The following is a 24,655-nucleotide window of genomic DNA, read 5'->3' on the forward strand; positions in this document are numbered from 1 at the left end:
ACCTATTTTCGGTCACTTTAGTCGAGTCCGGGTCAGAGTCTCGAGTCATTTCAAGTTGGGTCGAAAACGAGTCCTAGTCCGGTCATGGCTTTTCGAAAATTGACGTGCCAAATCACAGTGCAGTGATGATCATGTATTATTTACACGGAAGCCTATGCATAATACGAAATGCTTTACCATATCAGCAAGGTGGGCAACACCCCCATAAAATACCCAAAATGTTTAAGCGCCCCTAACGGTGACCCTTTGTGCTGAAACAAATATGATTCAACGACTAACTACGCCAAATACGACGGCGTTTGAATGAAGATAAATAGATTTGTAAAACAAAAATATGTTTCCAAAAAAATAGGCCCGCAAAAATGGTAAAGCGCCCTCCTGTGGTCACCACAGCGTAATTAAATGATGTCATAATATTATAGCTTAATGATATTTCTCTCAAAATTCAGGAAAGTTCGGCTGAAAATACATCTTACGATGGTGGGCACCAAAAAGATTTTTTGACACTGTCCAATAAATATCGTCACCGACACCACGAAGTAACACTCTACCGTGTTTAACCATATTTTTTTCGATTTCCTTTTTTTTTGGATTTTTAAACATTATTCATCAAGGCCTACCATTGCACGAAGTTTCAAAGCTTCAAGAGCTTTACTTTAATAATTACGCTAAGTATCCATGGCAACTTTTGCGCAAAAGTGACAATTTTCGTTTTCACGAAGTAACACTCAGGTTCTATTTACCATTGCAATGCATGGCATGCACTCTGCTCAAATGCGAGCAAAAACGTTTTCACGAAGTAACACTCTCGTTGTTTGAGCGCGCGCGTGCTGACCTCCGTTTCCACGAAGTAACACTCTTCTAGTGTAATACATTGAAGCGTGCTACTTCGTGAAAACGAAATTTTACAGTTTCGTAGCTTTTTTGGTTTCACGAACTAGCACTCATCTTTTTTCTCTTATTTCTTGTTGTTTTAATACACAAACGGGTCAACAACAGCAAATTTAATAACATCAATACATCAAGTGTCTACATCGAGAAACTCAACTGAAAATACTCTGTATAGTTTTGACGCAAAGTGTTGTTCTAGAAGGCGTTCAACTTTAGATGCCGTTTTCTCCGATTGCTAAATTTTACCGGTATGTACATGAGTGTTACTTCGTGGTGTCGGTGACGATTATAATTACCACCCTGAAAATCGATTTAAAAATCCTCTCAATACTTTCTTAAGTAACAGAAACAGAACAATTTTGATGCTTCAATGCTTCAAATCAAATTTATTCAAATGTATTCCCTTCACCTCAAAATGAAAACAAAAACTGTATCAAGTTTATACAACCGCAGCAAATATTTACATAAAACATTGTTTGGGAACAGTACAAGACTTGCAATTAATGACTGATCATTAGTGTAAACATAATCTGGATGAACAATACAGGTGAAGAGGCTCAATTTGGGAGACTGTTTTGGAAATTTCACAATGATATCTGGTGGTTTTCATCAAGTCCTTTTTAATGTTAAAATCCGCCAGAAATGTGGTATCTTCTAATTAACAGTCTTAATTGTTGCCTGACAGCGGTCTGCAGCTAAGCGTTTTGTTAATTTTGAAACTTCAGTCACTAATTTCGTCGTACGCCTTATTGTTATCCCGGGGTAAAGATTAATGTGAATACTGAATAGCACGTTTTGTGAAAAGAAAACGTTTAAACTCGAACACTTTCAAGACAGAATTAACACATTTTACATGATTGTCACACTATTGTGTCCTCCTGTACCAATATAATTATACATACAGGGTTCTATACGTGTAGAGTGTTATCGGTATTGGTATAAGAGCTGAACAATGAAAACAGTCCTTCACGAATGAAAACAATACTTTCAAGTGACCTATTTTTAATGCATTTTAAAAACTTTAAATCGAAAGAAAAAAAACCAATGTCGATCATATTCCCGCATTGTCCTGAAAATACAAACAAACAAAATACAAATAAATATCTTTCGGTAAAGATCCCATGGTTTAGAAAGTAGGCGGCTTTTGAAAGCAAAGACTCTGCTTGTCTGATATTGTTCCTATCAAGACGTCTTTCTTATTTTGTTTCATTTTGAACACAGCATTGCATATACTAAACTTAGTCGATCTACTCCCTCAAATTCAACCCCCCCCCCCAACAAAAATCACTTAAAGGACCCTCAGTTTATTGATTAAGGACCATAAAATCAAAGTGATAACATTGAACCCAGTCTATGATGGTCCAGAGAGGCAAACAATAAAAAAAGGGAAATTACTGCTAATAATTGAACGTGACGCAAATTATACTTACGATTTGAATCACATCTTGGTAAAAATTCAAGCATCGTTGTAGCATGTCGTCTGACTGTTAATGAAGAATCAAGATCAATATGGTATATAAGGAAAATAGTTCTAGCCCTTTAAAAATCAGGTATTATAGTGGAAAATTATCACATCTGTTAATAGACCTCAATCCATACTAGACTTGAAATAAAGTCGTTGGACACTGTCGTGTTTTGTCCGTCAACATTTACAAAGCACGGCACTAGCTGGCACCCTGTATCGTGCTTACATCCGACATCTGACAGGTCTTCAACGACTTGACTTATATGAATTCGGGCGTTATTCATTTATGCGCGCAGCGAAATGCATATGTATTACGTTTCCATAGAGAGCCAATGATAACCTGGCTGTGTCACTTGGAATCGTCCATTATTAGAGTGCGGATACAGTTCGTAGCATGCTTGATAAATGCACACTTTTTTCTCCCCCCCCCTCTCTCCCTCTCTCTCTCTCTCTTTTTGTAGCGATTTCCGTCAAAATATTACACTCAGTGGTAAAATAGAAAATTATAGTGTCCAAATCGTGTTTTCCGAATGACAATATAATGATGCATGGATTCCAAACGACCAAGGAATTAGCGTTCGATCCTTCGCGCAATCGATTCGATCCAGGCTATGTTGCACGGTGAACTGATGCATTCGCTGGAAGCATTCACCACGCGCGTCAGTGTAATAACACCATTGGGGCCGGGACCGGCGCCTGCACCGAGCGAGATGGGTAAATCATATAAATATTCATATCCTCCTGATTCTTGATTCTTAGCCAATCAGAGTGCTCCGTCCAATTTTGGTAGCAAGCTTGATATGTTTGATTTTAAGTGTAGTTTTGTACCGGGGGGGGCAACTCACGTGATACGGGTATTGTAGTAGCTCCGGCTACATGACGACCAGCCGAGATCTAAGCGATGATCACCTTTGTTTTTAGCCATCAAGTAACCCGTTGATGCGCAGCGGTTATTAGGACCACCATCGGGACCTTCAGAATCATGGTACATGCCCAAGCTGTAATCGTTGCAGAGAAAATTGTAAAAATCATAATGGCATTGAAGGTTTCAATAACATCTTACCACAGAAACGCCATTAACCAACCTGGTTCCCAGGGTGTCGAGCAGTACGCTCCCACCACTATATACCTTCTCCCTCACCCTGGTATTGGGTCAATTGCGTATCCAACTTTGTTTGGATACGTTTATATGCAAATGAGAATTGTCTGGTGCTGTCCTGTTCTTTACACCAGTGTTTTTTTGTATGTGGTGTCTGGGATAAAAACAGAATCAATTCGTCGCAGCGTGAGTTACGAAAACACGATTTGTTTCAAGATAAAATATTAATACAATCTTATCCAGCCAATATGCAGTATCACACTGCATATTAATGTGAGCAAATTGGAAAGGAAGGGATTATTTTTCAGAAGTTGTGGACGAAAGAATAACAGTAAACGTGAAAAAACGTAATAAAATTGGAAATAACAACACCAAGTTGCAGGATACAGGAAGCAAGTTCCCATTTCAGGGCTTACTATTGGAAATGAGGTTGGAAATAAAAAAGCTCTGGGGACGAGGTTGGTCATTAACCCCTTTCTCGTATATTCATTCCGCATCACTATTTTTCTTAAGTATCATTATTATTTGTTTATTTCTACTTGCATGCAACCTAAAGGTTTAATAGTATTTATCGTACAACCATAAAACGTCTTAAAAATACAAAAGCGTTTACACATTTTAATTCCTGTTAACATTTGGATAAAAACACATCAAACCCTAAAAAAAATTGAAACGTTTAAAACGTTTCAACATTTTGACATTAGTGAAAGGGCAGTACAAACTTGACACAACAATTATTAATCGAATGGAAGTCAGATCATTACGCCAAGTGTATCATTAAAATAAGTCACAGACATCTTAAACTTGACTGCAGCTCATGGGAATAAACTGACCAGGGATGCGTTCTAAACAGGGTTGGTTGATTTAAATCACGTTGATTTTAATCACTGATTTAAATTGAGATTTAAATCAAATGATCTTTTTTGATCAAAATCACTTCTTTGTAGAAATCTTATTTTGGCGAAATAAATTGATTGAGGGACATTTTAATCATTTAAATCAACCGATTCCACCAAGTTACAAAGCGTAATATGTTCTTTTCACTTTCAAACACCCCTACGTGGACTTCATCAGCCTCGAATCAACTTACTTGTAGGTTTTGCATAATTACCTGAATCATTGATTAAAGTCAAGATCTGAGTTTAAAAAGTTTTCTTTGAATTTGAATTTTAATGACAGCACACTCACTTTTGCTTTAACCATTCATTGATCTGTTTAGTAATATTGTGAATCAGCTGTGCTGGTGTAGGCTTACCTGAACCATTTAAAGGTGTATTAAAGTCCCAATTGATAGTCTTATTCCTGTTTCTCCATAAAAAAATGTAGATTGAGATTAATGGAATGCCTTTTAGAGGTGCAAGGCCTGATTTCTGTTCTCCACCTCGTATGAAGGACCATCATCAAACACTATATTTTGATATTTAGCTGTTTCGGCATCGGCCGAAACAGCTATTGTTTTCGTTAATCTGTTTCGGTGTACACACCGAAACAGCTCTTGTTTTCGTTAAGATTTTTTTTCTCCTTTTTCAGACTTTTTCTCCATAGGTTTAACTTTCGTAAAACACTCCACTTTGGCACTTTCGTAAATTCGATGGACTTTAGACTTGACACACATTTAGACCACCACCCACAGATGGTCCTAGAAGAAGTTTGTGATCGTGACGTTGCCAGGTGTTGGGTTTCGTCACATTAAAGATGCATTTTTCCCCATAGGGTTTGTACACGTTTTAAAACTTTCTATTTTGGCACTTTCGTAAATCCGGTTGACGTTAGACTTGGTACACGCTTAGACCAGTCCACCAATAGATGGTCCTAGAAGAAATTTGTGTTCGTGATATCATCAGGTGTCAGGTTACTTCACATTAAAGATGCATTTTTCCCCATAGGGTTTGTATACGTTTTAAAACATTCTACTTTGGCACTTTCGTAAATCCGATCGACGTTAGACTTGGTACACACTTATACTACCACCCACAGATGGTCCTAGAAGAAATTCGTGATCGTGACATCATCAGGTGTAAGGTTACTTCACATTAAAGAAGTATTTTTCCCCCATAGGTTTTGTACACGTTTTTCTTCAAATCATATTTTGGCACTATATTTCTGATTGACTTTTCACTTGGCAGATGACATTCGAGGTGACTTCATGAAGTGTTCATCACGTGCACAGAGTATTTCAAATATCCGATACAGCTTGTGTTTTTCCACAAACACATTTCTAGTTTTTTTTCTTGGTATTCAGTAGGTTCCATAGAGTTTGTGCACGTTTTTCTTCCACCAGTCGACTTTGGCATTTTTGTAAATCTCATCGACTTCAGACTTGGCACACACTTAAACCACAACCCACAGATGGTCTTAGATGAAATTCGTCATTGTGACGTCATCAGGTGTCAAGTTACGTAACATTAAAGGTGCATTTTTTCTCCATAGGGTTTGTACACATCGTACACGGAAACGCATAAATGGCATGATTTATGAGCCGCTTGATTAAATAAAGGTTTATACTAATGTTGAGCGGGAGACTCATAAATGATATGTTGTGTTAGCCCCTTGAAACACGGATTTGATTGATTTTGTGGACGTCGACGACGACGATATCCCTTATACACTAATTGCATACAGGGATACTCAGAAACGATGCTTTTTGTAAGTTGGCAAGTACGTACAAACTAAAGCGTTTTAGGGAAACACAGATTCGATATGTTGTGTTACCATGTTGGTTCACATACAACACTGCTTAAGACAGAAACACAGATTTGATTGTTTTTGTGGACGACGACGACGATATTTACCCATACACTTATTGCATACAGGGATACATAGAATTTATGTATTTTGTAAGTTGGCAAGTACTTGCAAACTAAAGCGTTTGAGGGAAACAGAGATTTGATATGTTTTGTTAGCTGCTTGGTTCACATACAACGCCGGTTAAGACAGAAACACGGATTTGATTGTTTTTGTGGACGACAACGACGACGATATATACCTATACACTTGGTGTATACACGGATACTCAGAATTGATGTATTTTGTAAGTTGGTTGGTGAGATACGTAGGCCTACAAACTAAAAGCGTTGGAGGGAAACTCAGGTTCAGTGTATTTAACCGCCATTATTTTTCTGAGGCCTATAACTACACATCTGTTGGTCCGATGTGGTTGAAACTTGGTAGTAAGTAGTAACCTATATTGGGATTTGTTATACATGCAGAAGAAAATTGTAGTCATCATGACGTCATCACAAGTCATGTTACAACACATGAAGCGGGCATGTTTCTAAAGCTTATAACTACACACCTATAGTTCATATTTAGCTGTAACTTTCTATGTACTTATATTGGGATGTGCTACAGATAAAAGTTAATTGCCGTCCTCATACCGTCATCACAAGTTATGTGACGTCATATTCAACCAATTTTATGTATATCACTTACAAGGAATGTCATATCCTTGCAACTGGTTTCTGTCATAAGCCTCAGTCAAGACCTTCTTCCCTTAAAAAAAAACATTTAACATCACCCAAATTGCATTCCATCTGTTTTTGCACGACAACAACTCATCACCTTCACCACTCAAGCAAAAAGTTCAATGCTTTAAGCGTGAAAACGAAAACACATACCAAAAAAGCTTCCATGTCCGTCACCACATTTCGTCTAGCCTCTGAATTGACTCTTTCTTGCTAGATTGGTTGCTATTAATATTTAATTATATTTGCCCGGCCCATTTTGAAAAACCTCATCAATTCATTCAAATAGAATACAATGATTTTTAACTTCTTAACATTCATGATTTCTATGTTCCCCGTCAGACAAATGTGCATAGGCCGTCAAGCATGAAACCAAAAGGGCCTATTCAAAATGTGCAGCGGTCAAAACAATTAATGTTGTCATTTTCTCTCAATTTTTGAAATATTTGTCCCATTTCTCTTTCGAAAAGTACCTTAAATCGTCACGTGTCATACCTAACACTTTCTGTCATCGTCACATCATATCGGTTGTTTCGTTTCAGCTAAATAACTGATTGAGTTGTAACTTCTTGTTATAGTGTCATACGTGAATTGAATAGTGACATCATGACGATGTCGTCACAAGTCGCAGTTTTTCCAAACAGCCGAAACAGCTGTGTTTGTACACAGACACCTCTAGTTTATCTTTGTAACCATGTGCAATTCAGCCGCAATGCTGCAAGACATTGGATTTTTAATAAACCAGAATAATAAGGATATTAATAATTATTTAAAAACTATAAGTTCACAATATACATTCACATTATAATAACTATAAGTTCACAAGGATCAGTGCTGTCATTTTGAATTTTTTTGTGAAATAAACATTCCCATGGAAGACTGTACTCGTTTTGTGTACATACCATGTACACATAACATAAATCACGTTTTTCATTCATATCTTCTCACAATGTATCTGAGCTGTACCAATCAAGCCATAAAGTGTCTTCAGTTTTAATAATGTACCATTTGACTAATGAGGTAGACTACATGTATTGAACCAATGTAGATGAAATAAAGTGATTTACGTGATGGGTATAAGGGTGCATGGGGAGATTTTAGACACGTTTGTAGACATGAACATTTTGAAAATTGAATAAATAAAAAATCCAATTTTTTTTTTTTTTTTAAATCACGCCAAGCTGTTTTTTTTTGGGGGGGGGGGGGGTCCGCGCATAAGTCGGACGCCTCATAGGTCCGACGCTTCATAAGTCTGACAAAATCTCATCTCCAAACCAAATAAAGGCCCATAAGTCCGACGCCTCATAGGTCCGACGCCCATAGGTCCGACGCCTCATAAGTCCGACGCCTCAAGTCCGAAACATCGTTTGTCGATTGTCGGAATTATGAGGTGTCGGACTTATGAGGTGTCAGAGCAATGTGGCTGAATCCCTAAGTTCGATATGTCCCATAAATCGGACGCCTCATAATTCCAGAAATGTCGGACTTATGAGGCGTCGGACTTACGATACGGCCCCGTTTGCGGGCGTTTTTTATAGCAATCGGTCCTGCGAAGGCGCCAAAACAGCATGCCAAATTGACGATATCACCATTGTGATAGCACGTAGCTTTTAAAGTCCTCGAAATATTATATGCGAATGGAAGCACGGGCGGATGTAGCTTTCGGGAAGTGTGGGGCTTGAGGGACTGAGGCGTGCCTAAGGCACGCCCTGCCAAGGGCATGCCCCCCCCCCCCTAAAATGTTGAATTGCACAAAACTTTCTCCTGCATTCTAATGCATTTTGAGAATACATCTATGAACTTAAGCATTCCATTTATTAATTTCCCCCCAATTTACGAGGACCACAACATTAATCAGCGGCTGAAAGGGTGTTTAGGGGGTTGCAATCCTCCTCTAGATTCGCCACTGGGAAGTGAATTTACATCGGAATGTAGAAAACGAAAATTGTCATCCGAGGATCAATATTACAGGCTCCTTGTGTGTGGCGGCCATTTTTGAATAACATACCAAAACAATTATAATTATGTTTGCCATAATAGCTGCTAAACTCACTTGTGTCCAATCTCGTGTGCGGTAGTACTAGTGGCATCCAATCCGATGAATTCACTGAGTGATGTACCATACCGGCCACATTCCCCAACGTATGCTATGCCCAGTAATCCGTCACCAGACCTCGAACTTGAAATGTCTACTCTGTTTGGGACGAAAGGAAAACACAAAGCGCAAAGGGTGTGGAGTAGTTTTAGCATTACATGTAGGTATTTGGAGTCCGAAACTAAAGTCTATTATTGAAACATCTGATCAAAATTAAGGAACCTGCATGGTTGTTTGCTTGGTTTGTGTTTTTTTTTTCAAAACAAGGGCCGAAATCCTTGAGTTTCACGCTCTCCACCCCACGTATTACACATATCAAGTTTCGTTTTTAGTTCTTTTCTTACTTTGAGTATTTAGAATTGTTCCTTTTTTTGTTGTTTTCTCCGTCCTGCTTTTCGAGATTCAACCCCGAGAGTGAATCTGCTTTTTTTTTTATTGCTATTTCTAGCGAGACATTTGTTTCCACTTTTAAATACGATATCGACTAAAAATAGTTGTGATATTCTAATTTTATTTTAGAAATCGATTTCGATTTATTTGCGGCCCGACAATAATCCGCCTCACTCGCAGACACAGATTTACGCCAATGTTGCGCACGAATACTCACCCTGTCAAGAATGCAGCGTTGTCCCAATGCTCACTGCTTGAGGACGGTTTCTTATTATCATCTTGCCAGCTCGCACATTTTGCAAGGAAGGTGTCACCATCAGAATACATATTCAATCCATTCTAAATAAACCAAGACAAAACTAGAGGTTCGCGTTTGTTGTTACAAACGCAGAGTGGTCGGGTAGACAACTTTTTCATTAGACATTGTCCAGTTAGTTATGATTATGTTTATTTCAGAAAAAAGGATCAATAACTTTAACATTTCCAGTACCATTTTGTTTGTACAAAAAAAATGCGTCTTTTAGGGTATGATAAATTTCAGTAAACATTTAGGTACACGAACAAGCGATTTTGTACAATTTGAACGGATGGTTTCAAACTAAAAAAAACAAACACTATTTTATGTGCCGCTAGGGGGAGCCCTTTTAAAAGATGACGTCATCACATTATTTTATGTGTCTGACATTCCTCACTAAACACTTTGTTAATTTGTATGTGTGTAGTGAAATGCTTCCGCTTTTGAGTTATATTCGGTTTTTATTGCACTCCCGGTAACACCGGAAGTAAAGGTCATGCAGTTTTGTGTCTGGGAACAATGTTTTTCACGGCATAGTGTACAACCTCACGAAAAAACGAACACGATACTCTTTTTAGTTCAAAAGATATGACGCAAACTATTTTGTCAAAATTTGCCCTAAATCGCTTGTAATTTGATATCTGATGACGTAATGATAACGTAACAAAATTTATAACATATTCGTTACATGGTACAAGATCACACAAGGTTGTATGATCATACCGTGAACTGTTTGGATTACATGTTGCTTTGTTTTGATTTCAGACTAAACTTCTTCGTTTTGAATTGACCTAACCTTGACCTTCCGGTAGACCCAGAAGTACAGGTCAAGCGAGTTCACGTAAAAAACAACAAATGTTCATCAATTAGTGGTCTATCCGATTACAAGGTTTGAACATGATTGATCAATTTTTTCAAGAGTTAAAGTTGAAAGTAATTGGTCACTTTTTCAGCTAAAATCGCTTTTAATTTCACTCGATGACGTCATAATTACGTCAGAGTAATGCACCACATGAGGGTCGATATTTATTGCAAGTTACAAGTTCATACCATAAACCGTTTAGGAGAAAACCCGCGGAAACGTGCCGTACGGAAAAAGAAAGAAAGAAAGACTAGAGGTTTGCGTTATTTGTTACAAACGCAGAGTGGTCGGGTAAACAATTTCATTAGACATTGTCCAGTTAAGTTATGAAAATGTTAATGTTAGAAAAAAAGGGATCAAGAACTTAAACATTTCCATTACCAATTATTTTGTACAAAAAGAATGCGTCTTTTAAGGGTATATTTTAGAAACAGCAAACTTCCAGTTTGATGACGTCATAGTATTTCTAAGCAAAAGGCCAGTATTAAGTGTAACAGATGTCATTTTGGGGGCAAAAAACAGTCATGAGACAGGGATCAAATGATGGATTTAAATTAAAAATAAAATGATCATTGTTGAATTCTCCCCACAGTAACTTCCGGTCTAATGACGTAATGATTATGAAATCTTGCAAATTCATTTATGATTGTTCACGTGATATATAGGGGCAATTTCATGAAAATTTGATTGAGGGGTTTAACATTCCAAAGATTAAACTGTTTTGATGTGCCGCTAGAGGGCGCCATTTTGTGGTATGACGTCAAAATTATGTTTTTGTGTTTGGCATTCCTCACTTAATACTTCCATTATGGATTTGTTAGTATTAAATTGCTTCCATTTTAGAGTTAGATTCAATTTCTATTGCAATTTCGGTAACACCGGAAGTAAAGGTCAAGCGGTTTTGAGTCCGGGAACAAGAAGTATAGTCTACAACCTCACGAAAAAACGAACACAATACTCTATTTAGTTAAAGCCCGAGTCCGTCATTTGCAGCTATCCAAAAAAGTAACTGGCGTAATTATTGTTGAAAAACATACTGGTTGAAAGATAGTAAGGGGACTAAACTCCCTGTGAAATTATCCTCTCTGGCAAGCTCTCATTTTGAAGAAATCAACGAAAGAAGGCCTTTCCAACGGTGCATCTTAAGAAGCACCGTAGGAAAATTTAAATTAGTTGTTCGTTTTGTTATTCGGCGCAGCGCGCACAAGCATTGGAACGACGCACAGGCGCGCGCGGTTGCTATAATTCGTCGGATAAGTGCGCGACATCGCGTAAAGCTGCAATTCAAAACAATTCGAACATGATTTAGCAACTTTTGATTTAAAATTGAGATCCTAGAATGCTGTTTTTAAGAAAACCCGCGGAAACGTGCTGTACGGAAAAAAAGAGAGAAAGAAAGATTAATCGTAACAATAATAGAGAGTGGTCGGGTGTGCCCGACCACTCAATGAGCGGGAAAGCCCAATGTTCTGTTATCAAACAGACATACTCGCGTTTTCTTTTTCAGTCATTTTGCCCATATCCATTTGTACACGTTTTTGTTACCGGCACTTTGGGATCTGAATTCAATTCGATTGACTTTATACTTGGCATACACTTTAGAGCAGCAGCTGAAGTTCTGTACCGAACAATGACATCATCGTGACGTCATCATGAGTCACGTGACGTCACATTATATGCGATTTTTCTGTTATGACTATTTTCCAGCAGAATTTGGCTAGTTCTCACAGATTGGGCTATATCTCCAGAACTGCAGGTCCGATTGGGATGAAAGTTGATATGTACTTAGACTAGGATGTGTTACAGATGAAAATTTAAGTGACGTCACGATGACTTTATCACGTGACATGTGACGTCATATTAAAAATTGCATATTTTGAAGGCCAATATCTAAAGAACTACAGGTCTGATTGTGTTGAAACTTGGTATGCACCTAAACCGGGATGTGTTATAGATGAAAATTTAAGTGACGTCACGATGACGTCATCACGTGACATGTGACGTCATATTAAACCATATTAAGCCAGAACATAAAATCTATACTGAAAGTTGAAACATTTTTGTTTTAAACAAAATCATTGGTTGTACTGGAAAGGTAAAATACTCGTGGTCTTTGTTTCGACATAAAATTATTCATACCTTAACTGGGCTGTGTCTAATGAAATAGTTGCGTTTGTAACTCAACAAACGCCTTGACCTCTAGTTTTTTATTTGTCTTTATCATTTTCTTAAGGGCATATTTAAATTATTGGCAAGAAACGAATATGTTTAAAACGTGAGCCACAGTCAAAATAAACAACTTGTTGCAGACACTATACTTTACCTTGCAAAACTTGCGTTATTGTTGTCGCTAAGTTCAAAAAATATATCAATACAAAGAAACACAGTTTCAGTCCAACGATAAATGTAGCCTGGACATGTTAGACTTGATGCAATATTAAAATAATACTTCATATGGGCTTCAGCGAATCCATTCTTCAATATGAATTTCAACTTTAATTTGTTCCATGACTCGCTTCCATGTGAAGTTGTGAGATAACTACATGACTTGTATAAGCTTATTCGTCATAAACCTACCTCAAATGCTCCAAAGACCTTGACGTACGTCAGCCTGGGAACCAGCCCAGTTCCTCTCAGAGAACTCAATTGCAAAACATTTTTTACCTAAATTATATATAAGAATGAAAAAGCAAAGAGGAAAAATCGCTAAAAGAATACTTGTAAATATGCGTCTTTCATCACCAACAATGGTAGGCGCACAATGTGAAGAGCCTTCTCAAAAGTACCAAAATAAGGCGAAAATGGTGACGACAAAATAATACTAGCAAAAAGATAATGGGGGAGTGGTCGAGCAACACCTTTTTGGTCAACTGACTGCATCTGGCCTTCAAATTCATTTTGATTAGATAATGACGCCAATTAAACGCCGCCAATGGGCGCAGGAAAATAACTCAACAAAGGCCACTATCTGAATCGCAATGTGGTATGAAAGACTAGCATAAGCTCAAACACATGTAGGCCAATTTTCCCTTATTTCCAATCGACCTTTTTACTTAGGCCTACCTTTTTTCTTCACAACATTTATTTGATGCTTTAGCGACACACTAGGTACACATTGATTATTGGAGAGTGTTTAAAGGCGCGTATGGGGTTTACTGCTTTTTTGCACTTTTTTTCGTTTGAAGCAATAGCTTCAAAGTTTAGGTAGGGTGCATCCTGCTGAAGTTTTTGCTTTATATGAATGCAGGAACAAAACATGTCTGGTAACTGGAGTCCGTTGCTAGCGCACGTTTAAAGTTGCCCGCGGGCACCCTTTCAAAACAAACGTCAGGTTTAGTTTTCTTCCGAATCATTTCGCAGGATGCTTGGTAACGGTGTTACGCTAATGTAGTAACCAACGGATAACGTATCACCAACCGATAATGTAACATAAATTGACCCATGGTGTGGCAAAATTTACTACACCATCGGTCAATGTTTTTTTTTTTACATTATCGGTTATAGTGCTATAGCATCGGTCAATTTGCGTGTGACATTATCGGTCGGAGATACGCTATGCGTTGGTTACTACATTCTTCTCAGTTGCAACAAACAGTCTGATGTTCGCTTTGAGCCAGGTTTCTGTCATTATATCGGATTTTATCCGAGAACTCACCGCGTTGAAGAGGGCGTTAACGCACGCGGTGACTGCGCTGATGCTTGCCCCTTTACGAACAAATGCCAATTGATCAGAAATGAATGCCAGCTCCAGATATTTCGTTGCCTTCGTGTCAATCGGCAAGGCTTCTGGCGGCTCGTCAGCAAATGTTAACGGCAAAGTTGGTGGCGCTTAGGAGAACAATTAAAAAACAAACCAGTCGGGCATCAAGCTTGGAGTTTGACAAGCTGTCATAAGAAACTGACGAGCAGAGTTGTAACGAGTCACTGATTTTTGAGACTCGAGTCGAGTCATTTTAAAGAAGTGATTCGAGTCGAGTCGAGTCATTAGATCAACGAGTCGATTCGAGTCGAGTCACAGTGTGTGGTCGAGTCGAGTCGAGTCGAGTCAAGTATTTAGCTCGAGTCAATTCGAGTCACAAATATTTTAACACTATATAATAAATTACAATAAAAAGCAACAGACACAAGTGAGAAAGAATACAAGGCACCAGTCTATTACGAAAATCCAAAGACATAAAGTATGCTATATGGTACCCAACCAACAGTTTCTAGCTCACGTCACAGATAAGAAGATGTGAAACTTCGGTCTTATAACTGGTTTGGCTTCGGGTCTAGATTTTGTTGTTCGCTGATCCCTGACAACGTCAAAACCTAATTGCATTATACAAAACTGTTTCTGATTATTTAAAGGTTGGCCCGTCCGTATCCATTTTGTTTTGTGAAATCGGGAAATAAATTTAGCCAGCGTTCCACCAAGTGCTTAATAAGAAATCGCCCGAAACCAATGATAAAACCACGGATAAAGAAATGCGTTTTAAGTCTGGTTCCGGGTTTAGCATTACATGCTACAGGTATAGAACCACAAGGTGGGAGTCCGCGACACGGTGTATGTTCGGTGTATGTTTGTTGTATCACTATGTACGCTGTATTTGAGCGTACATTATTCGCGAACATAACGTGACGTGAACAAAAAACTGGCAACGCGAACGGCGCGGCGTATAGTCTTTGCAAATATTTTTCGCAAATAAGTTTTGCTTTCATTTTTGGGACTCGAGTCGTATTAGCCTTCTTCAAGTCGAGTCGAGTCATTTACCCGTCGGGACTCGAGTCAAGTCGAGTCGCCAAAAAATGTGACTCGAGTCGAACTCGAGTCGAGTCATTGACTCGAGTCATTACAACTCTGCTGACGAGTCAGTTGTTAAAAATTACCAACAAAGTTAGATCAATATTGAAATGATTGTGAGCAGGTTTATATAAATGCGTAGAAATAATTGAGCCTTTGAACATTAGTTGATCATTCCAGGTTTCAGATTCAGAATGAATGATCTGCGTCAGAAATGTGAGTTCTTCATTGTTTTGACTTACATGCGGAATTTGTTTGAAAAGTGTGATCAATAAAAACAAAATCAAATAAATTCTATTACTTGCTGTCTCGCAGAATGCCCCTCTTTCCACTGGTCTGTTCCTATAGGCAACGTGCGGGTGACCCCGACCAACATCTCGCTTGACGGCATGTTCGTCATCTAGTGGCTCGATGTAAAGCTCACCACGGCCATGGTTGCGAAATATGACCGCCATCTTGCAAAAAAAGACACCATTCAGAAAATAAAACAACCGAATAAAAGGCATTCAAACAGACATTTGGTGTCGGCTCCAGACAAGGATTACTTTTGAAATAATTCCTTTCATTGTTTATTTGGGAAATTTCATAACTTATTCCAATCAATGATACTATAAACCCTTCTTCAAACATTTTGGTGGCAGCTGTGGGATTCACCGAAGCACTAGGCCTATGACTTACCAAGCCGTAACAAACAGTTACGGATGCAAGAGAGTCCTTTTCACCGGCTACCTTCCCTGTGTAGACGCAGTCAGTCCGAAGCGGCACTTTCTGGATGCCTTCATCTGTGTAGATCTCAACCTTGAGTCCAGGGGCATAATTACTGTCGTCGTGGTCTACGATGAAGTTAAGCGTCTCTCCAAAGGCTTCGACTTCCAGTTCTAAGAATGAGGCGGCAGTGGCTCCCTTGCCAACACTCCTCTTGCCTTCAGCTTCGACTACTTGTGGGTACACAATCTCATATTCCGGGGCTACAGAGGAAGGAATCTTAATTGTTATCGTTTTCAGTGCTATGGCCTTCTTAGGTGACTTCTCTCAACAATACCTATTTCAACTGATTATTGCAACTTGTAATGAGCGTGCACAAAGGAATGCATTGTGGAATACTGAGTTTAATAGCTACAATCCTGGCCAAAGTGGTTGGGACACTTCCTGAGCCTGCCACGGTCACCCACTCCCCCGCTCCCCCGGTCAATGTTGTTCTCTCCAGCTTTTGGAGCACACACCGCACAATGAGAGACAACATTGAGCGGGGGCCGGGGGGCAGCGAGATTTGGCCAGGATTGTACCATCATACAGATGTGCAGTATATGGTGATGCTGAAACGAAATAGTTTTGCAAACGACGCAAAAGTTTGCGACAACCCTCAATAGTTTTGCAAATAAACCCAATACATGTTTTATACTTCGTATAAGCAAATATTTTTGCGGCAATGTTTTTATTTTCCGTTTCAAGACACAATCATCTGAAAACGATTTTTTTTTTAGCGCGGTTGCCAACATCAATTGCGAATACCTTTTTCGTGGCTTTTAACACTGAAGTAGCGAAAAAGCTCCTCCGTTGTAAATTCGAGATCTTTGTTACGAACCTATACAGCGAAAAAAAATAAGGAATATGAGTGTTTTTCATGTGTATTTAATACACCCAAAACCACATCCTTTTATACTTCTTTGGAAATAATTTTGGGTGGTGTCTTTTACACATTTTGTAAATAAATTAAGTAACTCTTAATTAAATTCATGGATGATTGGTCATTCTATTTATAGTGCATCACAACCCAGTGGGAGTTGTGAGCTGTACGTGGCACTTACACAAGAATCACAGGGAACAAAGCAGAAAGCTGAATCCCATTTAGTACGTGGTTACATAATCATGAAAATGCAAATCATACAGGGTGCCCTGAAAATAATGGCGCATGTAAACCCCGCCATTTTCGCCAAATTACAATCGGAATTTACTGCAAATGTTTACATGATCTTCAAGGTTACAGATTTAGCTTGAGAGTACCGTTTGTTTAATTAAGATTGCTTTTGAAAATCCAGAGAAATGATTGAATAACCGCAAAGCCAAAACTACCATTCTGTGCCACTTTTAGGAAGCGAGTGCTTCAAAGATCAGACAATGCCAGTATGGCTCTTTTGATAAGATTATCCCTATGGGAGTAAGACAGACATTCCATTCACACGACAATATAGGGTTTTGTTCTTATGTTGAAACGATTTAATAGTACAGACAGGTTCACTTCTTTAACTTCAACTTAAGGTTCAACTTCAATGAAAGAGTTCAATTAAATATAAATAAATATTGCACACTCTGCTTAAAATGTTAAACTCACTAACAGTAAAATGATTTGGTTTTAGATAAGGACTATACTGATTTTAACTGCTTCACAGAAAGTGGCACAAAATGGGCTTCTTGGCTTTGCCGTTATTCAAACATATCTTTGGATTTTCAAAAGCTATCTCAAGCTAAAACTCCCTGTGAAATTTTTCTTTCTGGGAAGCTGACATTTTGAAGTAATCAACGAAAGAAGGCATTTCCAACAGTGATTCTTAAGAAGCACCGTAGGAAAATTTAAATTTGTAGTTCGTTTTGTTATTCAGCGCAGCGCGCACAAGTATTGGAACGACGCACACGCGCGTGCGGTTGTTATAATTCGTCGGATCAGTGCGCGACGTCGCGTATAGCTGCAATTCAAAACAATTCAAAACATGATTCAGTAACTTTTGATTTGAAATTGAGATCTTAGAATGCTGTTTTTCTCGGAATATACAGCTGAAGCTTAGCTGAAACTTCATCAGGTTAGTTGCTCAGTATCCTTCATTAGATTTTGAACTCTTTTGTTGCTTCAAACGAACAAAATGCACAAATTACAAATGATGGACTGTAGCTTTAACCAATTCCCTACTCTATCAGGTAATGACCCCCTTGATTGCAAGGTTAATCTTGATAATACACGGGTGAAAGATTGAATAGTCAAAACGCACGTAGAATCATTCAGCAAGAACGGGATAATCCGTTTCAGCTAATTGACACCAAGGGCGGATCCAGGAGGGGGCCAAAGGGGGCCATCCCCCCCCCCCCACGAAACCTTTTCTTTTTTTTATGTAACATCGCGATAAAGGCAGGCAATGAGTACACCACCATCTTTTCCTCAAAAAAACATTGGTCAAAGTGGTCAGAAATTGCCTCAGATCACACCACAGAGCATCTAGAATCCAAAAAAATTCGGGGCCCTTAAGCGGGCCCCGAACCCCACGCCGTAATTTTATTGACCCACTTTTATGGGGGACCAACATTTTTTTGGGCCCCCCAAAAAAATTGTGTTCTGGATCCGCCCTTGATTGACACACAAAAGACTGAACAAAACAGGGTGCAGAAAGGGGAAAGGCTGGCTTCTCTCACCCAAGACAAACCTACAATACGGATAAAATAAACTTAGCCGTTGGAAAAGTATGCCAAGGGTTGCAGTTAGTATACAAATACATATAATATTCAGAAGATACGGTGTCTGAAACGGAGACTAAGCACTTGACACCCGCGATACGAGTTGTTATCGAAAAACTCAAAGTTGAAAAACCAAATAGTAGAAAGACGCCTCCTTTAGTAGAGTAAGCTAACACAATTCATAACAACTATTGTATTAATTACCAAAACCACCGGAAACACTGAGCAAGTGCACTGGATGCACCTATAAGAAAGCTTAATTTGAAGTAACTTATGCAGTGCTTTCACACGGACTTATAGTAGGCAATTTATTAAGGTCCACAAAACAAACCAGGACATCAAACTCCGGTTAGTTTTACATGGGTAAATGGTGGCCGGATCAAGTTTAGCTAACAAACATAATTCATCCTATATAACATAAATGATTCAAGCAAAAATTGAAAGTTCTTGACAAATTGATTACAGATAGTAAGTCAGAGTATAACCAAGTCAATTTTACTAATCCTGTTCAGGTAATGTTAGAAAAAATAGTATTACGGAAATTAAGTCATTGTTTCAATGAGAGTCAGGTAATGTTATTAAATAACCATCAAAGTAACTTTAATGATGGTAAGAGATTATGGGAAAGTAATACCGAATATACGACATGACATGTTGCCCTTAAAAGGCCAAGAAAGAATAAAAAGAACAAAATAACCAGAAATAAATATTGGTGAATTTAGAAATAGTTCGAAAAAAACTATTAAAAAAAATAATAAATAAATAAATTTAAAAAATCAAAAAATAAAGTCAAGATTATAGAGCATGGTAATCAAGGAATATTGCAAAAAGAGTTGTAAACAACAGGTACCACAGTAAAGATAAGGTCTCAATTTTTTGAAAAAAAAAGAAAATGATATTCTAGAAGCAACGCCAGCGTTAGCAAGATTACTAAAAGTTCGTGATAGATAAGGGAAAATAAGGCAACTGTTTGAAAGCGACCTTTAAATTGAAGAAGGTCAACAGGTTATTGGAAGGCTAAATATTCATATTCATATTCATATTTTATTAGACCAATTCGCAGCCGGACGCTGAATTGCATGGTTATTACAAGAAAATAAAAAACCACTAGAAAATTCAACAAGAAAATTCAACAAGAAAAATTTGAATTTAAAATGAATAAGAATTACAGAACTTCATGTATCTACAGTTTAAATATAAATCTAAGAACACACAAAAGGGGACATAACATTATTATTGTTATTATTGCTGCTAAGGAATTCTTGTTCAGGAGTGTTGTCAGAGAGGGAATTGCACTATTGCCATACCTATTTGTTTTGTGATGTGGAATCTGGTAAATGTTGGATTGTCTCAGAGTAATTTTGTGGGTGCTATTGTTAGTAGGAAACCATTCTGCATATCTAACTGATTTTGTACATTTACTAGCAAATGGGGAACAGAGATGGAGTCTTTCTGTCTTCCAGAGTTTGAAGGCCTAACCGATCACAAGCGATTGAGTATGACTCATAGTCAGCTCCAAGAATAATACGACATGCACGCTTTTGAATGCGTTCAAGTTGATATGTCTGATTATTGCTGATGTTACCATGCCAAACTGGGGCTGCATGCTCACAAATTGGACGGACATAACAAGTATACACAGAGACCAAGTCGTCGATAGGCCAACCAAACTGTTTCAGGCGGCCAAGCATGTATAACCTACGACTACTTTTTGAGACCATATCATAACCTGAGATTGCCAGCCAAGATTAGATTGGACTATCAGGCCCAAAAGCCTAGTCTCGGACACCACCCCAAGCTCAATCCCACCAATTTTAAGACAAGGTGGTGTTGGAGGGTCTTTTTTGAAGCAAACTTGCATAACTTTGCATTTGGTAGGATTGAGCCTGAGGTGGCTGTCCTTCGTCCACGCATCCAGGCCGTCAAGATCAAATCCAATCTGGCTAGATTCATTAGCATGACGGACCTCTGCAAGTGTCAGATCGTCTACATATTTAAAGCTTAAAGCTCAACTTAACTAGAGATGAACGTTCCAAAATATTGGAAATAAAGGAATGTTACGAGAAGGTTGGCAGTGAGTGGCGCAAAGATTACAATTTAGCACTAGGATAGCATCAGAACCAGAACTTAATAAAGCCATGAGTCAGAACAATTGAAGCAATTAATAAATAAGTTCAAAACACGCCGATCTACGGAGTTATAAACTTGGTTGCCACTTCTGGAGCCGGATTGGGAATTTCCCCGTGTTTTTTTCCTCAAAAAGTTTTTTCACGGGGTTTTCGCCCATCCCGTTAATGTACAGGATAAATATTTTACTCAATAATATGAATGAGCCGTATTGGTTTAAAGCACAAAATCTAGAGAAAAATTGATGGCCTACAACCAGATATTACACAGGCAATAGGTAAAACATTAATGCAACACACTTTTCTGTGATTGTAAAGATATAATGACAAGAAAATACAGCAGGAAAACATCGGAAATTGTAAACATGATAATAGGTGCCCCCTTTACCCTTGTTTTCAATCTCAAGGTTGTTCTGCCATATCAAGAAACTCCAAATGTAAGGGCACAAGTGTGATGCCATCTCAAACACATACCTTAATGTCACAAATAGTTTAGCACAATGCGGGACCAGAATCATGGACATTTGGCTGTTTTAGCGGTGTTGCTATTAAATAGTTTGTTGTTATGATACAGGTATATGGCAATATGCTAGGTAGCAAACGTTTGGCAGAAAAGGGTCAGGAAGCACAACATGAAGCGTGGTTCATAAATAGTACAGAAAACTCTTAATTACTACAGTGCCTTCATGAAATCACATCACAGCAACAACGCGCGAAATTGTCATGAGAAAAAGAAAAACTGGCAAATGCCAAATAGTTCCGAAAGTGCACGTTACATAATAACATTAACCCGAAAGGGAGGTCAGATGTAAGGTTTACATTTAGCAGGAGTAGCAAGTGCAGAATATATTTTAGAGTAAAATCTATGTCACGATCCCCTAAAAGATAATGAATGTTTTCTAATGTTTAGATGTAAATATTATTTCGCGGCCGGCCAAGTGTTCCCTGCAATAGAAGGGAAGTGAGTCCAAGCGACACTGAGCTTTTTTAGGGGAGTCGCCCCGCACAAAAACAGCAGCAATGCGCGGGTCGATTAGTGGCAAAATGCCCCGCAAAGCACAGCTCAGTGTTAGTTGCAAAGGATAAACAGGGATGAATTATAACGAAGTGGATGAGTATGCACAGGAAAGACAGATAAAGGTTAACTGAAATATCATGAATAAAGCTAACGACAATAATTAGGGTGTGTGGGTGTGCGTGTGAAAACACCGGCAATCGTGGACGTAGGACAAAAGAGTTGGGGCACAAACAATACGTCCACACAAAACCAATGAGAGCTGTTGCTAAAAAGTTAGATAACAAACAAAGGAAAGAGGATTAGGGACAATGGGACGTCCACGATTGCCGGTGTTTACGTGTGTGGCACAAGGCCGGATGGGGGGGGGGCAAAGGGGGCCATGCCCCCCCCCCCCCCCCAAACGAAACCAATTTTTTGTTTGTATGTGACATCGCAATAAAGGCAGGCAATGAGTACACCACCATCTTTTCCTCAAAAAAACATTGGTTAAAGTGGTCAGAAATTGCCTCAGATCGCACCACAGAGCATCTAGAATCCCAAAAAAATTTCGGAGCCCTTAAGCGGGCCCCGAACCCCACGCCGTAATTTTTTTGACCCACTTTTTTGGGGGACCACAATTTTTTTGGCCCCCCCCCCCAAATTGTGTTCTGGATCCGCCCTTGGTGTGGCAGAGGAGACAACACGGTGTTTCCCCATTTCTGGAAAACAGGTTTATAGAGGCATTTTTGGGTTAGGTTTATAGGTGGCAAAATGAAGAGAAACACTAAAGGGGATCATAGGGGGAAAAATGGGTTGAGTTTTCACAGTTTGAGAAAAATGAGCTTTTTTTGACTCCATGGTTTTTCTTAACTACACGAAACCAAGGGAATGTCCACTTTCTTAACTACACGAAACCAAGGGAATGTCCACACTTGGTATGTAACGTAAACATGCGTGGACTAAGCTGCTGATTGGTCTATTTGGATGTACAGGGAGAGCAATCTTAACATTATTCAGGTTGGTACAGGTTTTTGAAAACCATTTGTCTGACAGGATAACATTCAGCTGTAATAAAAAAAAGTTGTGCAAAAAGCTGTATCCAAAAAAAGACATAATAAACGAGGTATTATGAAGTAACCTGGATGTTAGTAAAATAAATATCGACACAATAATCGGCAATGTTCGAAAATTATCTTGCAAAGATGCACTGAATGAAGAGTCTATACGTACCCCTGGCTTGGAGTAAGCCGTGTAGGCCAGCACGGCAAGCACGACAATCTTCAGCATCATTCTGCAGCTGTTGAGTCGTAGGAATGACGAATTTGGGTCATTTTGTGGGCGATTTATAGACTGCGTTTGGGCTTGTCCATGCGCCCAAACTCCCGTTTTTTGTACAACGGGAGACGAACAGAAGCCCTCACACCGTCTCATGCAGCCCCAGAAAGCGCTTCTTGGCGCCCAATGCAAACGTCCTTGTTACCCTACCAAACACTTCAGAATTATGGGCTTCACAATTACATTCGAATATTTCAAACGTTATAAGTTAATAAACGTGAAGAGACCACTTAATCGTAAAACTATACTTATAGGTACACTTGTACTGTTTCTTTTAATTAAATAATGAATAGGCCTAGGGCTAATGGGGCTTCAAATTGATTGCATTCGTAGGCCAATGCTGAAATGCATTTAGAGCTGATGATGAAAAATCAACAAAGTAAACCCAGACGAATTTTGTGTTACTCTGAACGGTAAGGTAAGGCAGTAATATATATTCCCTATGAAGTCTCCGCTGGTCATTTCCCCCAAATATATAGAAAAAGTGGCTCTCATCCCGAAGGTTTTTTTGGGGGACCTGACTGGACAAAGATCGGGAAAATGTTATTTTGACCCTGAAAAGTACCAGGTGAAATGTGACCCGCCGTCCGGCTCAAATCTGACCTGTTGGCAGGGCTTTTTAAAGTGCACAGTACCGATAGGCGTTATATAAAAATGAACAACGGTCGGTCTCACGCTTCGCTTTCGAGAGATGTGCGTACGAACAGCCTGAACGCTAGAGTTACTACAATGTGTCTTCGGTTCCTCCTCAACCGTGTCAACGAAGCTGAAAAACAAATAAACACACCAACAAACAAAGAAACAACAAACACTGCCAGCACTTAGCCCCCCAAAAAGTCAATCCCATCCTTCACCCAAGGTTCGTACTTTGACGTTCATTTTGTTGAAGGAGTTCGCTAAGTTCAAGAGCTTTTCGAGCCTTTTCCCCACAAATTCATTAAACTCGAGTTAATGGATTTTTGAAGGTTGCCCCAAAACAATATCCGTAGTATCCGTATATAGTTTCATCAGCAATTTGAGTGAAACTTTTTTGCTGGTACGTAGCCCTAGAGGAAAAGTGACAATCTCGTGAGTTTTGACGTCACAGATATATACCTGAGTCAAGTGCAAAGAACAACTGACGCAAGCACAACCTCGTCCCCAGGGCTTACCTTATTTTCAACATCGTTTCCAATAGTAAGCCCTGAATGGGAAACTTTCTTCCTGTATCCTGATTCGATACCGCAATTAGCATGTAATGGGTTTATATCGTGTGCTTGGTGTTGGTATTTCCAGCGTGCAATGGCAAGGTTGATTCACAGCTACCACAAAATCTGCTTCAAAAGTAACTGTACGAGAGCAGTGAAGGAGGAAGTTTTGGACCGAGTGACCAAAGTGGCTCGAGAGTGCCATCGGTCTTCACCCAGCCA

At 38.9% G+C, this 24,655-nt stretch overlaps 1 protein-coding gene across 1 annotated transcript; it reads right to left on the reverse strand.

Annotated features, from left to right (window-relative positions):
- Positions 1–1,257: 1,257 nt before the first annotated feature.
- LOC119720789 (zinc metalloproteinase/disintegrin-like) lies at positions 1,258–23,241 on the reverse strand. The gene is made up of 11 exons (XM_038190638.1): positions 23,142–23,241; positions 16,857–16,929; positions 16,023–16,312; positions 15,646–15,799; positions 14,217–14,389; positions 13,139–13,225; positions 9,622–9,743; positions 8,973–9,113; positions 3,202–3,354; positions 2,322–2,375; positions 1,258–1,960 (listed from the first exon to the last, which is right to left on the reverse strand). Exons 1-10 carry the CDS (start codon positions 23,199–23,201, stop codon positions 2,348–2,350), a joined length of 1,281 nt encoding a protein of 426 aa, XP_038046566.1. The 5' UTR covers positions 23,202–23,241; the 3' UTR covers positions 1,258–1,960; positions 2,322–2,347.
- Positions 23,242–24,655: the final 1,414 nt, after the last annotated feature.

Source organism: Patiria miniata, unplaced genomic scaffold (genome assembly GCF_015706575.1).
Source record: "Patiria miniata isolate m_02_andy unplaced genomic scaffold, ASM1570657v1 HiC_scaffold_13, whole genome shotgun sequence".
Classification (NCBI taxonomy): Eukaryota; Metazoa; Echinodermata; class Asteroidea; order Valvatida; family Asterinidae; genus Patiria; species Patiria miniata.

What these genes read in the sequence shown, in the direction of transcription:
- LOC119720789 (XM_038190638.1), bottom strand. Translation starts at nt 23,201, where the DNA reads ATGATGCTGAAGATTGTCGTGCTTGCCGTGCTGGCCTACACGGCTTAC. An exon ending in TTAACGCCCTCTTCAACGCG is followed by an intron (nt 13,226 to 14,216) that starts GTGAGTTCTCGG and finishes TATATAATTTAG; the next exon opens with GTAAAAAATGTTTTGCAATT. An exon ending in GCACACGAGATTGGACACAA is followed by an intron (nt 3,355 to 8,972) that starts GTGAGTTTAGCA and finishes CAACGATTACAG; the next exon opens with CTTGGGCATGTACCATGATT.